This window comes from Electrona antarctica (assembly GCF_951216825.1).
Source record: "Electrona antarctica genome assembly, chromosome: 19".
Classification (NCBI taxonomy): domain Eukaryota; kingdom Metazoa; phylum Chordata; class Actinopteri; order Myctophiformes; family Myctophidae; genus Electrona; species Electrona antarctica.
The window spans coordinates 24,524,031-24,542,482 of NC_136800.1; the positions used below are offsets into that span (position 1 = coordinate 24,524,031).

Here is an 18,452-nt window from a genome sequence, read left to right on the forward strand (position 1 = left end):
AAAGGTTATATTCGTGGACAATCAAAATATGTTCGATTTTTTTAATGTGGTATCATTCAAATTAATGTTTACATGGCCCACTGGCTATCTAGAAAATGAAAACATGGCACTTTCAAAAAGGTTGCAGACCCCTGGTGTAGCCTACTGTCTCTTTAAGAACCCACCCCCCCACGGCCCCTCCCCCATGCTCGCTGTCCTTGGTGCTGAAGCTTCGGTCTCCTCTCGGGTTTCTCTCTCTCCTTCCCCTTATACCTTCATCACTTAATATCGCTAAATTACAGTGCAGCTCTATGATCTCACCATGGCAGAAATAAAGACGGGAATCTTCGCCAAAAACGTCCAGAAACGACTAAGCAGAGCCCAGGAGAAGGTAAGAATGTTAGAAATTTAAAAGCGGTTTGTAGTGGAAGGAACGGCCACCGTGGCCTTTAAAGACGACGTGGGATGTATATCTGTGTAATGATTGAATGAATTTAAACGTGTTCAAATGTCCATGTTTATTGGCTTTTATGTTTCATTACAAGTGGATGTTTAATAAAGGACGGCGGGTCCGTTCTCATTTCACGCAGCGTTTTCAAGAAACCATTCGACAAATGAATGAATAACACTTGGGCTACGTATCGCTGTTACACCCATATTAGTGACCTATTGAATTACGTGTATCCAAAGGCTCTAAACAGAGAGGAGGATGGTGGGTGTTTATTGTAACCAGGTCACACCTGGTTACTGGTTGCTATTATTATGTTTTATAATAATAATTATTATTATTGTTGATTGATTGATTAATTTGGTTTTCTGTCTAAAGTCACATAATTCCATAGAGGTATGGTTGTGGTGTGACGGCAATGCGTCCATCTTACATCATTCTGACGGGTAGACGGTGTGTGGATTATGATTCTTATTGCAGGTGTAAATAATTCTGCTTCATTGTGAATCAAATAACGCATTGAAGACTGAACGAGTTTAGATGCTCGAGGGAATTCGAGCTGCGCATGCTCTCTCTGCGCCACTGTTACTCCATTAATGTTATTATTACATTAATTTATGTTTGCATTAATTCGTTAATCAGGGCATAGTATAGGCCTATACTCGTAACAACCTATAGCTGCCATCTATCATCTCAACTACTGTCTGTACATACGTACACACTGGCACGCACGCACACTGGCACGCACGCACACTGGCACGCACTCACACACGCACGCGAGCGCGCGCACACACACACACACACACACACACACACACTCTCTCTCTCTTTCTCTTTCTCTCTCTCTCTCTCTCTCTCTCTCTCTCTCTCTCTCTCCCTCTAAGAGGATTGTATTTCTTTTAATAACTCAGTAGCAGTGTCTCTCTCTCTGTGTGTGTGTGTGTGTGTGTGTGTGTGTGTGTGTGTGTGTGTGTGTGTGTGTGTGTGCGTGCGTGCGTGCGTGCGTGCGTGCGTGTGTGTGCGTGTGTGTGTGTCTTGATGTTAGGTCTGATAACTGCTGCCATTGTATTTTGTAGTATACTACTAGTAAGTGTAACAACTATTTTAAATACATGTTTTCACCATTATGGTTGAGCATCCAGGGAATCATGTCTGAATAATGAAACAATAAAGGACCTGTTATCTGAGTGAGTGATGAAGCAGCGACCCCACTATCTATATCAAAAAACAGGAATGAAAAAAATTCCAAAAAGGTAGCACGTCCAAAAATGTAATAAATGGCAGACAAAGTACTCACATTTCCAATTTCTTTATTGGCACACCAAAAAGGAACGCTTATGCGTTTCGGCTATTCGGCTATTGATTGACAGCACTATCATCAGTGTTGTGTAAATGTATGTTTTTGTTACACATTATATTTCCTATTCATTTGTTGGGTTCATTCAACCATTCAATTCTTAGTAGTGATGGGAGATAATTATACTTTTTTTAATACAGAATGAGATCATATCGACATCGGTAATATCGGTTATCGGCCATAACAGCAATTAATTATATCGGATATCGATATCGGACAAAATGTCTCATCGGCACATCCCTAATTCTTAGTAAACGTGGCCTTTGGGCTCTGTACTTTGTCAGCTCTTTTTCCCCCTCTACATCAAACCTCTTCGCCGAAAAGAGTAGATCTGCTATTTCTGCCCTAGAACAGGGATGATAGGGTTCAAGTGGTTAATGCGAAACAATCCTACCGCACAGATATTCTTCTGAGGACCCATAGGGGTCCCAGACCTCCTGCTAAAGACTCACATTCTATAGCGATTGGGAAGCGGTGCTGGCTGTAAGTTGAACATTGTATGTATACTCGGGACCCATGTTTTTCCAAATTGTTTCCTACATTTAGTTTTTAATTATTATTATTTCCCCTGGGGGAAGTTCAGTTTTCAGTTTGGTCGGATGGTTGTCATGAGCGCTCATGGGGCTGGGGCAGCAGTTAAGGGGTTAAGGAGGGACAGTGTCCATCTTAACTCCTTAACTGTTCCTTAACTGCTGTCGACACTCTAACCAGCATGGGGGACCTTCCATTTCACTGTCGAGTCGTCGACCTCTCTACCCATTCAGCTATGGCCACCGCCCCCCAAATCAATTTCACTGAATGAGCACCCCCCCCACCTTTCCATTACAAAGGGACAAAAGCAAGACAAGTACTTAGCTTTGAAGACAACTATTGATTTATTGAACCGAGACATCTGCCTGTGTGTGTGTGTGTGTGTGTGTGTGTGTGTGTGTGTGTGTGTGTGTGTGTGTGTGTGTGTGTGTGTGTGTGTGTGTGTGTGTGTGTGTGTGTGTGTGTGTGTGTGTGTGTGTGTGTGTGTGTGTGGGGGGGGGGTCCACCCATCTGACCACTCAGGCTGTGGTCTGGGTGGGCTGCGATGATATTCGAGAGCATGGGTCCTGACTCTGATCCAGTAAAAGTCCAGTAGACCACTGGTCTAGTGTACAGTAATGTTGTCTTTTATCACAGCTAAAATAGTCTGGGTCTCTGACCGTATATAACTGGCCTGACAACAGCAGGTCATGGTCAATAGCCACCCTTACGGGTCATTTTGGTTCCATATTGTACACTCTCAGAGTTACATACACCCATAAGGGTCTATTTGGAACCCCCTCAAGGAACCATGAGGGTCCCTGGACCCACTAGTGTAGCAGAGTGTTTTCCAGGGAGCCAACATGCACAATATCAGCACCCTGACTCAGAATGGAACAGAGCCTTCATTAGTATAATTGGTAACATCTGTGAAGGAAGTAAGGCAGAGGCCCAATTTATTTCCATTATGGCTGCTGTGCATAGACTTAGAGCCTATTAGGCTGAGAGTGTGACGCCACACCGGTTGTGCATCAAGCTAATTGATGCACACAGGACAAATGTCCATGTGCACTGCCTCACTCATGGCCGTGGCTGTCATGGCAGCATGTTACATCTGATCTTCTTGGCACCATTTGATCTGAGGCATGAAAAAGCAGCTTCTGTAATCAAGGTTAAAGCCATGGAGGACGCCCTATGCTATAGCTGAATGAGTAGAAATAAAGGTGATAGCTATGGGGGAGGATGTATAGCTGAATGAGTATAAAGGTGATAGCTATGGGGGAGGATGTATAGCTGAATGAGTATAAAGGTGATAGCTATGGGGGAGGATGTATAGCTGAATGAGTATACATAAAGGTGATCAGCTATAGGCCGTATCGACATTGTCAACAGTCCACTCATGTCCAGTTGGTTCAGGGTCTTTCATTTTGGCTTGAAAGCTGTGTCGCCACTCGCCATATAGCTGCTGGTAGTTGGCCTGAAGTGTGTGCTGGTGGAAGCTGTCACGGCATGATGGAAGCTGTGAGGAATCAGCTTCTCTATTGACATTCATTGATGTCTGTGCAATCCCTCTTCTCTGAAAGGTAGAGGCGGCATGTGAATGCCTCCATCTTTTTTAACTTCTGACCAGTTCCCCAAAACACTGCTGGAAAGGGTCATGGGTTTCACTTTCCCTTTCCCAGCAAAGGCACTAACAGAGCACAGCCTGTGAATGCCAATGAGGGAGGTGTATAAGTCAATCCCATGTTGACTTGCAACTCCCCTGATGTCTACATATTGACAGCCTGCTGATGTACCTCTTTGTTGAACAATGGGGCACTGTAAAATATGACCAAGACTTAATGCCATGATAAGAATGTCTGTGGTTATTACACTACAAGTTGAAGCCACGCGCAAGTGTCATTTCCATCCACCAGCTGTTTAAAAACCCGGAAGAGACGCCTGCTCTAGGCGCTTTCTTGCCGCGTATATGTGCCCACACTCAAACACACCACAGGTCCACAGACATGGAGACCAGTGTGGATCAGTAGTAACATGTAGTCAAGTCACATGTAGAGCTACCTGAGTCTGCTCAGAGAACATAGAGAAAAATATATAGAAAATAGGCCTACAAAATGTGACCTATTTTTTGAATAATTACTCTTGTATTATATATTCCCAACAGTACGATATGATGTGAAAATGAATAAAAATCACACCCGTGTGAAGTGAGGGGCGCTCATCATACATCATCATACATCATCTCATTCCGGCCAATCCCAATTTGCGTCCTCACTTTTCCGTCTTTACTTTTGTCTTCAATGTTTTTGTATAAATTGGTAGAAAGCTACCAGGTTGGTAATGCTACCAGGCTTTAAATGATACCATGTACACGTGGGAACATAAAAATCACCATTAGAATTTGCCACCAGAATCTAGTCTTTTCAACCCCACTGGCCCATGGACTAATTGATCGTTAGTTTGAATCAGGGTGCAGACGAATATGATCCTTTTCTATTTCTGTCAGGTTGTGTTCCCACATTCACGTGACATAACTCACATTGAATTGAATGACGGACAACAGGAAGCGATGGCCATAATTCACGCATGGCCTCAACGGACGCTGGAAAGCGGTGGATATCTGAATGGGTAGAGAGGCTAGCTGGGATACACACACCCTGCCCCGGTGTGTGTCGCCCAGAGCAAGGCACTTAGCCAACTTCTCCCTGAGCACAAGACACTTAACCTCTAACTGCTCCCTGAGCGCTGCTAATAGTGTTCACTGTTCCTAGTAGTAAGGATAGCAAATGTATGAATAGCAGCCACATAGTAGTAATGCATGTATGAATAGCAGCCACTGCTCCTAATAGTTAGGATCAGGATGTATTACACTACTCATATAGTTAGGATGGTAAATGTATGAATATCATCAACTCTTCCTAATAGTTAGGATAGGTAAAAGTGAACAGTGAATATGAAGAACAATAGACCATCTACCAATTCTATCAACAATGAAACATTTACAGCAGTTGCAGTGTACTAAACAGACATGTGTAACGGTTGTGTAGTCAAGTGTACTGTACATCGCAGTAGTGTTTATGTGTAAATGTACCTGGTTGTTTATTAGGCTACATGGCTTTACCACAATGAAATCCGTTGTTTTGTTTTGACTTTTGTATCTATTTATTAATCTATAAGTAATCAATGGGGAGCGGGTCATTATTGAGAAAGCCTTTCAAGCATAACAGGGTAGTGCATGCCTTCCCAACTTGCATCGTTCCCGATTGGGCCAGTATCCACTACCCAATGCAACGCAAAGAAAAGTGAGTGTCAACAGTGCAAACAGTACAATAACCATACCCTAAAAAGTGTTATTAAAAGTCAGAGTCCTTATTGGTACATCAGACACTTAGCCTCGGTACCCAGGCTTTAATTTGCATTCGCATTCGGCTCAAAAATGAAAGCCTAGCTGGGGAAACACAAACAGATCTGGCATAGGAAGCCCCACTTCCTTGTATTCCACTAACCAATAACGCTCCAGATTTGGTGACGTCAGTGTTCTCCGCAAACATTTTCAACTACAAAATACATATCATTTTGGGGGACCTTGACATGAAAAAGTTTGAGAACCACTGATATAGCAACATAAGTTTTTAAGAAAACTGATTTAGAAGACATTAGAATGAGCCTAGGTCTTAATGGTTTAACAATACAGGTAATTCCTGAATGACAGATGGGCATTGAAGTACATATAGGTGAGATGGCACACAGTGGTGACCATAGATATATAAAACAAGAATGACACTTGTGTCATAACTGCCAGGTGCATGTCTCTGTTGTGCATTTTTGATTATTTAGGGGCGAAAAGTGTCATTCAGACTAGAGAGTAGAGACTAGACTATTCATGGCAATTTCATTTTTTTCCCAGACGATGGGGTTTGGCCTTTATGGGCAAATATCCCATTGGCTTAGAGGTAGATAGCCTGGAGACGAGGCAGCCAATCATGAAAAAGTGTCCACTACGTCCTGACTATGTTCATGATCAACAGTATAGCCAGGATGCTTTGCAAGCACCTGGCTAAAAATAGATGCTGCAGTTCAATGGAGCGACCTGTATTGCAGGGAGGGCGGAAGTCGGGCGGAAGTGCGGAACGCAGCGGAAGGCATGCTGCCACTCAAAGTGACTACTGGCCAATCACATTGCGTCTTTTCCGGGAGTAATCAATTAAATTGACAGGAGCTTTATTGCCATGAGAAAACAAACATTTACATTGCCTCTGATTGGCCTACCGAACGTCCCCTTCTATGACGCACACGGAAGCTTGCCCTCCGCTGAGAGCAGATGCCCCAGAGCTGAAGGAGGCGTCTACCTTTCTATGTATATTGTGGTGATATATCATTTATGTCATAGCTGGGAGTGGTATGTTGCTAACTAGTGTTGCTGTGTGCTGATTGGCTGAACCGGATCATTAAATGTTGATGAGCTGGCTGTTGGATTGTGTTTCACAGGAACAGAGATCAGCTGTTAAAGCCAAGTGATGAAGATAGATAGATAGATAGATAGATAGATAGATAGATAGATAGATAGATAGATAGATAGATAGATAGATAGATAGATAGATAGATAGATAGATAGATAGATAGATAGATAGATAGATAGATAGATAGATAGATAGATAGATACATGATAGATACAACAAATGAACAATAACTCAATAATACATGTCATCAACAAATACAAACGCTTACTTTGTTACTTGTACAAAGGAGAAAAAAAACTGCAGCACCTCCTTTCCGATGGGAAGTGGGCCACTATACCCTACACCCTACCCCCTATACCCTACCGCCACACGCACTTGGAATGTACGACTTGAGGCATTACATTTCGTAATTTGACTCGGTTCCACAGGTATTTATATTGTGAAATTAGACGATCGACAATAGCCGATCTACAAGCTCACAATTCCTCGCAATTGTTGCATCTTTCTTATATTATTTCACAATTTGGCCAATGGTTGAGCCCAAAACCAATTTTTAACATTGGTCCGGCCTCCATCACCACCAGCTATGGGATCTTTGCAAGCCCCCTCCATTTACCTGGGTTAAAAGCAGGATTTTCAAAGCCCCCCTGCAGACTACAATGATAGTCTGCAGGCTGATACAGCAGAGTTGAAAATGAGCCAAACAAGGAAATATGGCTGGCACAGCTTAACTACACTTCTGCTGCCACCTAGTGACAATAAAAGAGTTAAATTGTCTCTTCACTGTCAACTGGGGACCCCCCCAAAATCATGTGGGGACACGTCTGGGGGTCCCAACCCACAGGTTTGAGAACCACTGCTTTAATGGATGGTGTCAGGGCATTCCACATCGAAGGCAGAGCAGCAACTGAAAAGCTGCGATTTTCCAGTGGTCACACATTACAAAATTATCATAACACTGTTAGAAAGGAGAAAGGGGAGAGTCACTCATGTCCTCCATAAATAATAACCAATTAACCTACAGATTGCATTTTGTCCACATGCCTGATAAGCGCAATACATTGATGTGTCAAAATGGTAGTGTTGTCGTGTGTGTGTGGCAAATAAACCAATCGTACAGATTGCATTCTGTCCACATGCCTGATGGGCGCGACATGTTGATGTGTCAACATGGTAGTGTGTGTGTGTGTGTGTGTGTGTGTGTGTGTGTGTGTGTGTGTGTGTGTGTGTGTGTGTGTGTGTGTGTGTGTGTGTGTGTGTGTGTGTGTGTGTGTGTGTGTGTGTGTGTGTGTGTGCGGTATAGTAAATGGTGTGTGTGCGTGTGTGCGTGCGTGTAATGTATGTACGGCAGTGGGCACCAAACCTTTTAGATCGAGACCCAAACATGGTATGTCTTCCTGGGACCCAAACAGTGAAAATAGCCCAACTACAAGCTCAACATTTCTTGAGTAAAATGTTAGAAATGTGTTAATGTTGTTTCATAATTTAAATAAGTAAACGAAACTCTGGACCCATACAAATGTGTCCTGGGAGTCTGGACTAATGTGTTACATGCATTACAAGTGTTACTGGTTTTTACCGGTTTTTAAACCATGTAGCACTATGGGATTCCCTGTGAATGAAAAGTGCAATACAAATAAAATTCATTATTATTATTATTACTGTAAAGCAACTACTTTTTGCGGTAACTACACACAGGCAAACACACACACGCACTCACGCACGTGCACGCGCACACGCACACATACACACACACACACACACACACACACACACACACACACACACACACACACACACACACACACACACACACACACACACACACACACACACACACACACACAGTATAGCATGTAGATCAGATGCGAGCAACTCGGAGCGAGCAACATGCATACTGTGTGGAAAGTTAATTAGCGCTAAGACAGGTTGCATGTCTGGTTTGTCGAATTGAATTGAATGCAGCATGGTATTAGTGTACAGTGTTAAGTTTGATGTGTTGCGGTCTCCGACCATGTCTCAGACTCACACACACACTGGGAACTCGCCAGTCAACCCCAGCAGTAACATTAGAACTGTGTAGGGAAGTCCTGCCCACACAGCGTCTGGTTTCTCTGGTTTGTGTGTGTGTGTGTGTGTGTGTGCGTGCGTGCGTGCGTGCGTGCGTGCGTGCGTGCGTGCAAATAAATAAAATGTTTGATACTAGAAAATTTGTACAGGTAAATACAGAATAGATATTAAAAAAATAATACATGGGGCACAGTTGGTAGTGCTGTCACCTCACAGCTAGAAGGTCCTGGGTTCGATTCCCGCTCGGGACGCTGTGGGTGCTGGCTGCGTGTTTCCTCCTCCATCAGTGCCCATGACCGAGGCAGGGTTGGCGAAAGGGCCTTTCTGTGTGGAGTTTGCATGGTGTCCCCTAGGGTAGGTATCCTCACAAAAAACATGCAGTCCTGGTCTCTAAACTGCCTCCCCCTGGCCAGCCGGGTGCCTGATAGAGGGGAAAGGAACTGGTTGGAATAACGTGTTCCTTCCACGCGCTACGTCCAACCAGGGAAACTCCCCTCTGTCAGGTGTAAAGGAGCAACTTGGACAACTTGGGCGGCTGTGGCTCAGGAGGTAGAGCAGGTCGTCCAATGATCCATGGGTCGGCGGTTCGAATCCCGGCTCCTCCTGTCTACATGTCGAAGTGTCCTTGGGCAAGACACTGAACCCCAAATTGCTCCCGATGTGCTGGTTGGTACCTTGCATGGCTTCCGCTGCAATCGGTGTATGAATGTGTGTGTGAATGGGTGAATGTAATGGACTCATCAAAATACCAATCCCTACCCAGTATCATTGTATGGTATGGGTTTTGTCATGTGTTTTAGTGTGTGTATAATGTAAAGTGTATGGCGTGCATGCGTGCGTGCGTGCGTGCGTGCGTGCGTGCGTGCGTGCGTGCGTGCGTGCGTGCGTGCATGCGAGAGATGTATAGTGTGTGTTAAAGGTTAGAATCCAACTGTAAGAGGATTGAAGCTCTTTGCAGGAGGCCAGATGGTTGCTGTCTGGATCACTGAACAATGATGTGTGGATATAAACAATGTATTCTATATCAAGAACCAGCACGCCATTCAAAGTTATAGGGCGACAGAAAAGAACATGGCGGGCCGCATCCATCAAAGTTGAATGGAGAAGTCGAGTTGATGTGCGGATAGTATACGGTTTAGGTCATTGTTAAAGCTATGTTACTTTCCTTTTCTACCCCGGATTTGAACCTGGATTTTTTACCATTGAGCTAATAGCCTGTTTGCTCGGGCGATAACCAATCTTGACCATCAGGTCAAAATTCAAGTCAGATCCTGACCTTTGACACAATCTAAATGTCTCAATAGAAGAGCAGGGAGACTAAAGGCCTATCATACTCCAGTTTTAGGTGATAAGGTTTCCACTGCGGTGGTTGGAAACATGATGTCACACCGCGGTGATAAGCGACTCACCACTCACCCGAGTATGAATAGGTTAAAATACAACCACCCCAATTGTATAAGTTATTGTATTAACATACTCTGCTATAGATTGGACAAAATTGCATTTTATTCACCAGTAAGATGCCTAAGGGCGAGAAGCAACCTCGCACTAAAGAGCGAGGTCGCGCTGAAACAACAGAGCTTCTTAATACGGCACAGTTGAGAAGCAGGAATTAAACTATTAATCTGGTGTCAGTGAGGTCAGATGTAGAGTTGCTTCCCGGCTCCATGTGCAGATCTAGTACGTCAAACCATGTATGGCTATCCAGGGTTTGATGAGGTCAGTGTCGTGATCTTCATATATGGAGATCCAGGTGATGATAGTCAGCTCCACATATGGAGATCCATTTGTTGTACCAACTTGGTTCTTTTGCAAGTGTTACTCGTGTCACGGCAACCACACTGGTTATCATGAGTCACAATATGGGCTTAAAGGGGAATTTCTTCCAAAATGCTTTTTTCACCTATTAAAGTACTTCTCAGGTCCCATGAAGACTCCTCCAGGTGTTTTCTTTCACATTGGTCCCTTTTTGGTGTATCCCCCATGTCACTGTTAGCCCCTCTGCATCGTATCATTGCAGTAGAGTGCAGAATACCCGAGATCCGAACCGAGAACCGAGCCGCTTCGGGTGCAAAATATTGACATGACGTCGGGGAACGGGTCGGTTCCATTTCAAAGCTGCGGGCCTCGTTCCGGGCATCTGAAATGCAGAATACCCGAAATGCCCGTGCAGGACCCGAGCTTTATTATATATTAAACCTTTCAACTTTAAAAATAGGTTTTGAAAATAGACATATTATGGTATGCGTGCGTTCAACTGCGTTGTAATGATTATGTTCTAAAATACATGCCTCGAGGATTTGGAAATGGAACGTATCCACTGGTGGTGGGTGTGTCACAGGGCGCGTTCGGAAATACCGCACCGGAGCACACTCGCCTATTAGTTTGCATTACACAGTGCGCTCAGTGCGCTATTTCCGAACGTGCCCACAGTGTGTGCGCGCAGCACACATTTTCACAGACGAAAGTCTGTGAAAATGTAGTTCTGTTCTGAATCTGCATTGTGCTGTGCAAACTGTACTTAACCATGCGACGCATTGCGAGCTTGTAGATCGGCTATTTTCAGCGCTCCTTTGTAGAGGCGGGGGTGATGCTGACATTCAGTGTTCACTTCAGTCTCATAATCACAGTCACAGTGAAAATAAGCATAATATAGGATTGGACACACCACGGGAGAGGCATAGCATTGCGCCTGCCTGACTCTGTGACCGTGGCTGTGTCACAAACATACCCCGCATAAATTCTATAGTTAATGTGTGGATAGTAACTGCATTGTGGTATGTGTTTTTCTGTCTTCAGGTATTGCAGAAGCTGGGCAAAGCTGATGAGACTAAAGATGAGCAGTTTGAGCAAGTTGTCGTCAACTTTAAGAGGCAGGAGGTAATAAGACAAATTCTTTCATATAATAAATATGATTTACATAATTAACCATAAAAGAGCTATATAACTATTTATAGTCCTAAACCGTGGCTCTTCAGGAAATGTAAAAAATGAAATATATATATATATATATATATATATATATGATATGTACTGTGTGTATATAGGCTGTATATATGATGTAAGTATGTGATTGCTTGCTCCAGACAGAAGGATCCAGACTACAGAGAGAGATGAAGGCCTATATGGCTGCTATTAAAGGTACGTACGCACGCACGCACGCACGCACGCACGCACGCACGCACGCACGCACGCACGCACGCACGCACGCACGCACGCACGCACGCACGCACGCACGCACGCACGCACGCACGCACGCACACACATACACACGCGCACACACGTGCGCACACACACACACACACACACACACACACACACACACACACACACACACACACACACACACACACACACACACACACACACACACACACACACACACACACACACACACACACACACACACACACACACTATTTTCACTGTTTGGGTCCCAGGAAGTACTGTAGGTACAAATTTGAAGCTTGGAGATACAAGATTTCTGCCTGACAACCGCGATGCACTATAACTGACTGTGTGTCTTATAGCAATGCAGCAGGCCTCCATCAACTTGACAGAATCTCTACATGAAGTCTATGAACCGGACTGGCATGGGAAAGATGACGTCATGGTAATAGGCAAGGTCAGTGTGAAACCCCACCTTAACCCTGACCCCTACCCTGACCTAAACTTAAGGTCACTGACTCACTGTTTACATTTATATAAATATACGATCAAACTTCCATGATCAACACACTATATTACTCATTGGGATCCCTAGCAAGAGAGTGCAGTGCAGATAAGAGGCTTCAATAAATTCAAAACAGCCCTGCTAGGATCCTTGAATGAGTGCTGGCCACCCACCCTTCTCCACTGGCTCCCCATCACTTTTTTCTTTTATCATGCAAGTTCAATGCTTTCTCATTCAAAACCTATCCGACAAGTGTTTCCATCCCCCATTTGCGCATTTAATTTTTTCGATAAAACCCCCAAATTCAGTCCCTTCAAGTACTTTAGCAAAAAACGTAGACTTTTTCGAATTTTGAGGTGTTTCCATTCAGGAATTTAAGTGCGAAATCCAAAATGCACTAAAAAAAGGCCTTGATGGATAACTTAGTTACAGTAGTTAAACCAGTTGTTAACAACTGACTGTTTACCATGTTTATTGTTCGTGTACACGTTGTATTTCCTTCAGGACTGTGATGCATTGTGGGAAGACTTCCATAACAAACTGATCGACTCCACACTACTAAACCTTGATGGATATCTCCTGCAGTTCCCTGACCTAAAGGTATTCATAATTATTGTTATTTGTCTTTCTTCGTCTTCTTATTATTTATTATCTCCTTCTTCTTCTTCTTCTTCTTCTTCTTCTTCTTCTTCTTTGTAACATAATGTAAACGTCTACTTTTTACTAACACATTTTGAACTGGTGCTTACTGCAGTACGATTTTATCATGGCAAAGTTGAAAAATAAAATGTAACTGATGATTATGTTTCAGATTCGAGTGGCAAAGCGAAGCAGGAAATTGATAGATTATGACAGCGCTCGTCACCACATGGAAACCCTGCAGGTAGTAAGTACATGCTGTTTTTGAGCGGTGCCATCCGCTCCAACAACTGACAGAGTGTGTTGTCCGTATGTATGTGCACGGCATCAACAACTGCAGCTCACTGCAACACAAAGATGCAACCAGTGACAAAGTGCAACACACACACACACACACACACACACACACACACACACACACACACACACACACACACACACACACACACACACACACACACCCATAAGGACAGTATAGGAACATCAGGAATCAGTACAAATGCAATTATTCATAAATAAACACATAAACAAATACAACTATATATAAATACTAACCAATAGAATAAACCCTGCAGGCATCTTCTGGGATGAGAAACGACCGCAGGATGTTAAAGGTACGTCTGTCTGTCTGTCTGTCTGTCTGTCTGTCTGTCTGTCTGTCTGTCTGTCTGTCTGTCTGTCTGTCTGTCTGCCTGCCTGCCTGCCTGCCTGCCTGTCTGCCTGCCTGCCTGCCTGCCTGCCTGTCTGTCTGTCTGTCTGTCTGTCTGTCTGTCTGTCTGTCTGTCTGTCGGCCAACTATCAGTGTCAAGAGTAACAACAAAGTTGTTACAATAAGTTACATTTTAAAGGAAAATATTCAGCAAAATTGTGTTGAATCGAGATCGTGTTGAATTGACAATCCATTTGTCAAAGTAATGGCTAAAAAGAAATCCTGAATTCAAAACCTATTCAATTATTTTTTTGTTTAGGTTCCAGGCAAATGTCTACTTCTCTTGGGTCTCGAACTAAAATGTTTTGGAACCACTGTTATATTAGTATATTATTTATAGTAGCCTATTGTATAGCCGTAGACATGATCAGTTGTTGTTTCTTTTGCAGGCAGAGGAAGAGTTGAAAAAAGCTCAGAAGGTGTTTGATGAATTAAATGTTGGTCTACAAGATGAACTACCCACTCTATGGGACAGGTGAGTTATAGGCCCTACACTACACTATACAGTACATACAATACAATACAATATACATGAATAGAATATATACGCATCTGCTACAGGTGAGTGCTAATTCTGTACACTACACTATAGACTAGAGCAGTGTTTTTCAACCGTTTTCATATCAATGCCCATTATTTTTTCGGCATTTGAGCCACGGACCACCATGACTTTTAGCCTCAGACCCAAAACTAAAGAATATTTTGTTATCGTTTGATACGATTGTGTCCACAGTTCCATGCTGTATTGTCTTCTACATTCTCTAATTGTGTAGACTTCTTGTAAATAAAGTAGTGCAGATGCACAATAATTTTACTCTTAAGAGCGTAATACCAAATGGATTTGGTTACCAACTCTCCATCATTTAGCTGGGGACCACCTGGAACCCCCTCAAGGATCACTGGTGGTCCCCGGACCACTGGTTGAAGTTTTTTCCCCCATTCTGAATTCCCATAGACTTTTTTTTATATTGCATCAAATAAGAACTGTGTTCCAAAAATAAATAAATGACCCGGCGGATTCACTCATACGGATTTGAAGAATCAACTGACGCTAAGAAAACGGTAATCTTACTGCCGCTGAATTGGTACAATTTTCGCCAGAAACAGACTGACTCAATGTTATTCTCCATAGATAAACTAATCCCAGGGGATGAACGAGCATCGACATCAGGACTTCTGTACTGATGTCGTAGTGTATACATACATACACTGCACTACATATTGTTGGTGTCAGGTGGAAACCTTGTATGTCAAAAACCGCTTCTTTTTTATTACTATCAGCGGCATATTCACAAAAAGGCGGGGCCAGGCCGTTTTGATCATTTGATGCGTGATCAGCTGAGTATCCATGGCCCCCCAGGGGAGGGTTCAGCTTTTCGCCTGGCCAACTTGTAATTCCTGCATTCGCTACTGATTATTATTTTATAACATTTTAAAATAGCACAAGGCGTCGTGAGCTTGTAGATCTGTTATTTTCACTGCTTTTGTGTGACGCTCTTGTAAGGTGAAGTAGGGCTTCAATTCATGGAAAATAAATAATAAAAGAAATAGGCTACATAAAACATGAATGGTTTCTGCCCGACAGCAACAATACTACACCCACTGTTTCCCAAACAGTGGCTCAGGACCCATCTTTGGGTCACGGAATATTTTTTATGGGTCACGAGTACATTTCAAAACAAGTGACGCATTGTGTGCTTGTAGATCTGCTATTTTTTCACTAGTTTGCGACCCAGGCAAATGTCTAATCTCTCGCTTGGTTCTCCAGGGATGGATATTCCCTGGCAGTTGATGCCACATAATTCACTCAATCTATCAATAAATTATGTTTATGTTTGTTCAACTTTCAGCACGGTCATCATAGGTAAAAGAAAACCAAAGACAGGGGACATTAAAAACACTGCATTATTCTGCTTATTAAAATAAAATAAAACCCTCATCATTATAGACAACTCAAAAGAGTACAAGCATGTCCCATCCCATCTAAGCTCAAATCAAATCAAATAAAAATAGTAAAATCTACACTCCAATATCCTCCAATTTCAGCATTCAGCACACATGCACGTAATTATGAAAAAAGTATGTATTATATCCCTATTAGCTTACTGTACAGTTACAGCAGCTACTCTTCCTGGGGTCAACAACATACAGTACATACACACACATACATGCCATTCATACAACACAACAGTACAGAGACACTAACTCAAACCTGTCTAATACATTGAAGAATACATGAAGTACTATACATGTAGCTCCACAGTACAATCTCGAAACATTATAGTGGGATGTATAGCTCATATACCCCTTTTTATTACATCTCTTTATTGAACTCTTTCTTAAAACTGACTTTTAGAAATACAAATTAAAATACATATTGAATTCCATGCCACCATATTGCTCTGAAATGAACTGTTCTTTGTTTAACATTGGTTCTACATGAACAGGACTCCTCTCTGACCCTCTGATGACTGCGAGTCAAATATGAAGTAACGTGATACAGTAACAGTGTTCTTGTGTCCGCAGTCGCGTGGGTTTCTACGTGGACACCTTCAAGAGCGTCACCAGCCTGGAGGCCAAGTTCCACCGGGAGATCTCTTTGGTGAGTGCACAGGGGTCAAAGGTTATTGGGTCAGGCTTAAAGGGGAATTCCACTCATTTTCAAGGGTTTCAAGGGGTTACAGGTCAGAGGGTCACTGAAGGGCCATAGTGTAAAGATAAAGATAGTGCTACTCAATGCCGGGTCCGGGGACCACTAGTGGTCAAACTGTGTGAATGGACCCTTATGCTTGTGTAACCAAATGGACCCTTATGGGTGTGTAACCAAATGGACCTTAATGTGTGTTAGGTTATCACCTAAAAAATAAAAAACTCAGGGGGAGCTCGGGATCGAACTGGGAACCTTCTGGTTCCCAAGTGGCCGTTCTACCTCCTGAGGTAACCGGAAGCCTCGCCTTAAAACAAGGTTCTGCCGACCGCTCGTGGGGCGGTTCTTGTAGTCTTGTATTTGTTTTACTGAGGATAAGGTTAGAAATACGTTTATGATTAGGCATAGTTTTACTGAGGTCAAGGTTAGGAATATGTTAGGTTCAGACATAGTTTATGTTTAGGAATACCAGGTAGAGACCGTTCCGATGTCTGCGGATTTGTGCCCGGTGTTTTGGGGGGAGAGCTTTTGTACAAAGACATTTGTACAATCGTCCTCACTCCTCAGGTCTTAACGGGTTAAACAAAGAGTTTCAACATCTAAAATGGAACATTGAACAGTGTTGTTCTACATCTAAAATGGAACATTGAACAGTGTTGTTCTACATCTAAAATGGAACATTGAACAGTGTTGTTCTACATCTAAAATGGAACATTGAACAGTGTTGTTCTGCATCTAAAATGGAACATTGAACAGTGTTGTTAACTTGTTATACATCTAAAATGCATTATTTCATACAGAAGGATGGTCTTCCTGCTTTCTTTGTCGCACCTGGGTCAAGCCTAAGCCTGACCGCATTGTGTCAACATTGTGTCACCGTTCTTGTGTTTCCAGCTCTGTAAACAGCTGTATGAAGTCATGACCAAACTGGGGGAGCAGCATTCAGACAAGATGTTCACCATCCAAGGAGCACCCAGGTCAGCGCCTAACTCTGTCCGTCTGTGATGCACAAGTTATGATCGTTTCAGATATATGTTATCGCAAAAACTTGCATAGCTTACCAAAAATAACAAATCATCATTATTAAAAATTAACATGGAATTGTGTTCCAGCATCAAAATGCAGATATGAACGTATTGTGTTATTTTTATGCTATGATGATGGATCGAATACATGACCACAATGGAACTTTTTTGTGTTATTTTAGCACTGTAAGCACGTGTTGTTTAAAAATGCTTAATATCAGTAAAGGCACTCGATTTGATCTTTTTACTAACTCACTGAAAACCCATTTCGTGGACATATTTGTGTCCTTCCACAGTGATTCAGGTCCTCTCCGTCTGGCCAGAACTCCGTCGCCTCCGGACGATGACAGTTCACCAGAAAGTCCAGACGCTGGTTTCAATCACATGCTGCAACCCGTCTCGCCTGGCCCACCCAGACCCAAGTCAATTCCCAAGTCCCCATCTCAGGTAAAATACGTCTCACCTGGACCACCCATCTGGTCCACCCAGACCCAAGTCCCCATCTCAGGTAAAATATGTCTCACCTAGCCCACCCATCTTGCCCAACCAGACCCAAGTCCCCATCTCGAGTAAAATCTGTCTCACCTGGCCCACCCATCTGGCCCACCCAAAATATGTCTCACCTGGTCCACCCATATGGCCCACCCAGAACCAAGTCCCCCTCTCAGCCAGGTAAAATATCTCTCACCTGGTCCACCCATCTGGTCCACCCATAACAAAATCCCCAAAGCAGGTACCTTTTCTCCCTCCCCCTGCCACTCATGTTATAGATCGTTGTGGTAAGTTAGTAATATGAATATTCATCACTGACAAACAGTTTTCCTCATGTTGAATGGTTTTATTATTCTTTTCCTTCCTGCTCATTTGTTCTGTTGTGCTGCATGGTAAGTAAATATCACTAGAGTTGTAGTCACTAGTAGTGTTGTAAGTGCTAG

General features: G+C 43.1%; 1 protein-coding gene across 1 annotated transcript in view; it reads left to right on the forward strand.

Annotated features, from left to right (window-relative positions):
• Positions 1 to 276: 276 nt before the first annotated feature.
• The window catches only part of amph (amphiphysin), a 34,074-nt gene continuing 15,898 nt past the window's right edge, over positions 277 to 18,452 (forward strand). The window contains exons 1-11 of the mRNA XM_079529262.1: positions 277 to 370; positions 11,624 to 11,704; positions 11,911 to 11,965; positions 12,355 to 12,449; positions 13,002 to 13,097; positions 13,309 to 13,383; positions 13,712 to 13,750; positions 14,235 to 14,320; positions 16,372 to 16,447; positions 17,387 to 17,469; positions 17,814 to 17,964. Of these exons, the coding sequence (XP_079385388.1) occupies positions 302 to 370; positions 11,624 to 11,704; positions 11,911 to 11,965; positions 12,355 to 12,449; positions 13,002 to 13,097; positions 13,309 to 13,383; positions 13,712 to 13,750; positions 14,235 to 14,320; positions 16,372 to 16,447; positions 17,387 to 17,469; positions 17,814 to 17,964 (906 nt within the window). The 5' untranslated portion in view covers positions 277 to 301. The remainder of the gene's footprint in view (positions 371 to 11,623; positions 11,705 to 11,910; positions 11,966 to 12,354; positions 12,450 to 13,001; positions 13,098 to 13,308; positions 13,384 to 13,711; positions 13,751 to 14,234; positions 14,321 to 16,371; positions 16,448 to 17,386; positions 17,470 to 17,813; positions 17,965 to 18,452) is intronic.